The sequence below is a fragment of the Belonocnema kinseyi genome, chromosome 2 (assembly GCF_010883055.1).
Source record: "Belonocnema kinseyi isolate 2016_QV_RU_SX_M_011 chromosome 2, B_treatae_v1, whole genome shotgun sequence".
Taxonomy (NCBI): Eukaryota; Metazoa; Arthropoda; class Insecta; order Hymenoptera; family Cynipidae; genus Belonocnema; species Belonocnema kinseyi.
In genome coordinates this window covers 182,106,971-182,112,400 of record NC_046658.1, presented here as the reverse complement: position 1 = coordinate 182,112,400, position 5,430 = coordinate 182,106,971, and the positions used below count along the sequence as shown (strand labels likewise).

Sequence of the window (5,430 nt, the reverse complement as noted above, 5' to 3'; positions counted from 1 at the left end):
ATGTAATTCAATTGTTTACTTAGCATTGTACGTAGAGGATGGGCTCGTTATAAGCAAAAACGTAAACGCGATTGATAAAGTAATTAGCTACCTTCGGAGTAACTTTCAAATTACTATCGATGAAGCAAATGAATACATCGGGTTTGAAATCGAGCGGAATCGTGTTAAGCGCACTCTTAAAATAAGTATGCCAAAATACATTGAAAAGTTGGTTGATCGTTTTGGTATGTGTGAAGTAAAATCATCAAGTATACCTGCCGAACCTGGACTTTACCTTTGTAAATGTTCTGAGGAAACAAACAAGAATGAGAGTGGAAACGTTCCTTACTGTGAAGCAATAGGCGTGTTACTATTCGCAGCAAGAGTGTGCCGCCCCGATATCGAGTACGCAGTTAATTACCTGAGCCAGTTCCTTGATGCTCACAATCGCACACATTATTCTGCTTTGAAACAAATACTCAGATATTTATCCGGTACTTGTGATCTCGGGAGAGTTTTCGGAAATAGTGGGAGCTCCTGCGAAATCAGAGGTTACACTGATGCTGATTACGCAGGATGCTTAGAGACGCGAAAATCAAGAAGCGGTTTCGTATTTGAATTAAATGGTGGACCGATTTTGTGGTCCAGCCAACGATAAAGCGTCGTATGATTGTCAACTGCCGAAGCAGAATATATCGCCCTAGCACATGTAACCAAAGAAGCTATTTGGCTATACCGAATCTTAAATGACTTGAAACTTTCATGCGCGAGTATTTCACTCTTTGTTGATAATCAATCCGCGATCATGTTAGCAAAAAACTCCGAGTTCCATAAGCGTTCGAAACACATAGATATGCGATATCATTTTGTACGCGATATTTTAAATAGAGAAATTATTAGCATCAGTTACGTTGCGTCAAAAGAACACTTAGCTGATATGTTCACGAAACCGCTAACAAAATAATCATTCTGTTACTTGCGTTTCTTTTCAAGACCGTCGCGTCAAACGAGCAGTTGTATTCTCCGTGTATTGAACCTCAATGTTGTTTTTTTCTCAATAAATACTAGTTTCTGCTAAACATCGTTTATTCATTATTATAATAAAATTTCCTATAAAATAATTGAATTTCTGATTTACGCGTAGCTTCAAAAATACCTATTCCTTAAATTGTAGATATATTTTATTATTATACTCACCAATAGAATTGAGGATAAAAGCCGAGGCGAGGACGATATTATGAACAATCCTCATCTTTTCTAATTAGGGAAATACCTATTAGTATACTAATGAAAATTTTGAATTATAAATGAATCTTAAGAATACTCTTGTACTTTCTTGGTTTATTTTATATCCTATAGCTGTTATCTCATACATTGTAAATGTCAAATCTTCTCTTTAGAGATATTTGCATTTAGTTATTTATTTTCAACGAGAATACTAATTTATGAAATTCGTTTAAATTGATAACAGTATTTGCATAATGTTTAAGATCTTGGGGAAGTGCGGTTCTTACAAGAAAAATTGATATAGTGGCTGCCATAACGACCCATTTAAAACTTCAAAAAACTGATATAAATTCCAGGAATATGTAAAAAGGATTAAAAATACGTATTTAATCCACCTGAGCTAACGAGGATTGAGTAAATTTTGTATCACTGTGATAGTAACTCCCGAATATATTTTTTATCATGAAGAATATGAGTATCAATATTATTATTATTATGCTTATTCTCTCAAGTCCGAATTAGGATGGCTACATTCTAATATTTCAAAGCCACTTTTTGTCGCGGCTATATGCCCCGATATGCCGATATGCCCCGATATTACCCCATGTACCATATTACCTCAAGTGAAGAACCGCCCCAAGTGCCAAGTTGCTCTGAATGTCATATTACCCCTTTCGGTAACATTGCATTTTTTTTGTCCTGTAAAAACATGCATCCAAATTCGCGAATTTGCTTACCTTTCTAAAAGAGATAGTCTCATCCAAAAAATAGATATACTATTTGTATATACCTATGTTTAAATATCTAAAACGAAGAGTGTTACGTGAACTAATTTCTCTGATTAAAAGTACAAAATCTTGAAAAATTATTAATGAATCAAATTCATGCAATAGATTATTCCTATGGATATTTATTTAAATTTCCTGAGGAGAAAATTTTTCGTTTGATTCAAATAAACTCTTCCTTCAATATAGGCTCAAACAAATAGTTAATTGATTCACACAAATATTTGTATGATTTAAATAAAACGTGTTTGATTCCAACACACTATTGTTAAGCTCAAATAAATTATATTTGGATCAAACAAATTCCATCTTTGATATAGGGTCAAACAAATTTTTATTTGATTCAAACAATGATTTTTCTGAGTAATAGATTAAATGCTTTCACTATAATTTATTATAATGAAAAGGAGGTGTTGCGGGTCTCGATCGCAAGCGAAATTGAAGACACATTTTTTTTACTAGTTGCAGAGATTATATTTATAATAAAATGATCAAGTGTACCCGCAATGAATATTTTTTGTTAAAAAACTTACATTCTTCTCGTAAATAGGCATAAGGCCTATCGTAGAAGGCCAGCGTTAAATTTTGATGGTCATATCATAAAGGACTTAAGGTAATGGGCATCGTCTGAAGATTTTTTCAAAGATGAGGGACAAAAATACCTAAACCTTAACAGATGTTTCAACTTAAATTAGAGCCGAAAGTGAAAGTAAAATTTTTCCAAGTAATCTAAATTCTGATATAATATAATTCAATGTTCAAAATCTGAGTCATTTTGAATTTATAACATTTCTGTGGCGAAATGTTGTCACAGGCTTATACTGCCCAATATGTCGAAGGCATTTTTGTTTAGAGTTGGATTTTTATTTGATCATTTTGCACGGGGCTCTCCCTGTATATATCATCAGTCACGGACGCATTTTTATAATGCAATCAAGTGATCTGATGAGAGCAGTCTGCCCAGACATATTGGACAAAGCCTGGTTTTACCCCATCATTGACGGACTGGGTCGCAGTCAAGTACACGATGGGGGGACCTACAACTTAAGGTGGGTTCCAAACCACCAGAACCTCGGTAAAGGTACATTGAAAAATTTCCAGAGGTACCGGCTCAGGGATCGAACCCCGGACCTCTGAGGTGAAGTCCGAGTGTCTAACCAACTGAGCCACCGAGGCTCATTATTATTATTATTATTATTCATTACGTATTTATTTTAAGATCAAACATATCGCGTTAATAAACTATTTAACCCTTAAAATTGAATTAATGACTAAGAGAAGTGCTTTTTACATTTACTATTTTTCAATTCTTTCAGATTGAATGCTTTACTGCTATGGGAGCTTCGACGCATCCTGCCTGGGTCATATCTTTAACAGCGCCTCTCTCCATGTTCATCTTCAGCCTTATTTCATAATAATATCTTTCTGGACATATTCCTAGAAAATATTTATTGCCATCCAATATTCCAAAGACGTCGCCCATGGTTGTTGTTAAAACAATTTGTATTTCGGTTGGCATGGGCCTGAAGCTATTCATTCATTGTGCACGTAATCGAATTGGTTTATCAGCAGGAAAAGTGAATCTTCGAATTTCGAACAGCCGGTGCGGATTCAATTGGGAAATAAGACGAATAAATTTAAGTTGTTCAAGTTTAATTCCGGATACTTTAAAAGTAACATGCCTGGCAGGGAGAAATCTAGACATGCGATGAAGGGCTGGCTCGGCAGGAGAAAGAGGCCTAACGGAAGAACGAAGTTCGGTAGGAGGAGACCTTGATCTGACACGAAGAGCAGGCTTGGAAGAAAAAGCATCCTTTCTAGAGAATTTAACTCTGGAAAGTAAGAAGGTTTGCAACGAGGAACACCGGAAATCGGTGCACCATTTTGTAAACACTCGAACTGTGAACTAAAATCTGCAACAAGAAACAGAAGGTAATATTTTTCTTCAAATTGATTTGAATAACTATTATTATTTGTACGTACTTCAAAATACAGTTAATATGAAATAATTTAAAAAAAAATAGTAATTATACATGTTTTATGAATTGTATTTTAAGTATCTTAAAATAATTTTAATGTCTATTAATGAGATCTTAGTAAGTTCTTAGTAAGTGTCTGCAAATAAAATGGCTCTGGTTGATAAAAAATCATTAATCAATATAGTGAAGAATTATACCCAATCTTTACATACAAAAATAATTTTATATTTTAAAAAAATGGAGCTGTGATAGGGATATTATTCCTTATTATAGCTAAACATTTAGCTGAAAACGAACTAAGGAATTAAGAAAGATCTCTGGATCAGCGAAAATGAATATCCTTGACCATTTTCCATATACCAGGGATATCGTATAGTTAAACCCCTGATAAGTATAGCTATAATAGAAATATTAAGAATAGGTGTCTGAAGGAAGTATCGGAAGAGCGCCGGTGCATTGTGGGAGCAGCGAAATAAAATGGCGACGGTCTAATCCGGAGCAGTGACAGTTCAGATTTACTTTGGAAAATTAAACGCTTTTTACCACTTAAAATGTGCGCCAATATTAATATTAAATAGAGTTTATGATGCGGTAATAATAATTTACAATTGTTTTGATTGTAGGCGATAACTATATTGAAATATCAAGAAACGCGATAAAAACGACAAACTTGACCTCCAACTGTATTATACGGATTTCAGGGAAATTTATTTTCGCAATACCAGACGATAGATTGGCTGGTGTAAGTTAAAATATTTCTATAACAACTAAATTTTTTTCTAATCTACAGATAACAAAATTATACATAATCTGTCGAAAATAATAAACTCTCCAACTTAGCAATTTTGTCCAAATTACCGATTTACGAGAATAATTCATTTACATAAAGTAACTGAATGTTTAACTCTTCTAATTAAAAGTTTTACGTAATCTAAGTGGACATTATTATCTAATATATATATATATGGAAAAGACAATAAACGTTGTATACTTCCTGTGACTTCTGGATGTTTCCGAAATTAAAGTATCCTTCTGTTTGATTGTTGAATTTGTGAATGTTTGATTTATATTTTTTGTATGCCTGAAATGAGACTAGTTTGTGCTGAAAATTGGTGAGGGTTCAAAAATGTAAGTAACACAGTTCTTTAAATAATCACTCAATATATATTTTAAAGAACACAACACAAACTATTTACAGGACTGTAGCAAAACATGGTAAAAATATAAGTATACGCGATCAGTGCAAAATTAAAGACGAGGTGAAGGTACCGATGGTTGGAAAATATCTGATTCTTAGAGTCAAAGTTACACGGAAGTGCTAGGCTAAGTAAAAAGAGTGGAAGGATTGACCAATTAGAATTCAGAAGATCCTTGGTGGTATCGATAGGTAACACCCTCCACAAAAGGGCAAGTGAAACTGCAGCTGCCCAGTTTTTCCAAAAATAAAATATTCTGCTTGA

General features: G+C 33.8%; 1 protein-coding gene across 1 annotated transcript; it reads left to right on the top strand.

Moving 5' to 3' along the window:
- Positions 1–226: 226 nt before the first annotated feature.
- Positions 227–637, top strand: LOC117183079 (secreted RxLR effector protein 161-like). Its single transcript, XM_033376237.1, has one exon. It carries the CDS (start codon positions 227–229, stop codon positions 635–637), a length of 411 nt encoding a protein of 136 aa, XP_033232128.1.
- Positions 638–5,430: the final 4,793 nt, after the last annotated feature.

Bases quoted from the DNA above. Each gene is read 5' to 3' on its own strand.
- LOC117183079 (XM_033376237.1), top strand. From the start codon at position 227: ATGTGTGAAGTAAAATCATCAAGTATACCTGCCGAACCTGGACTTTAC.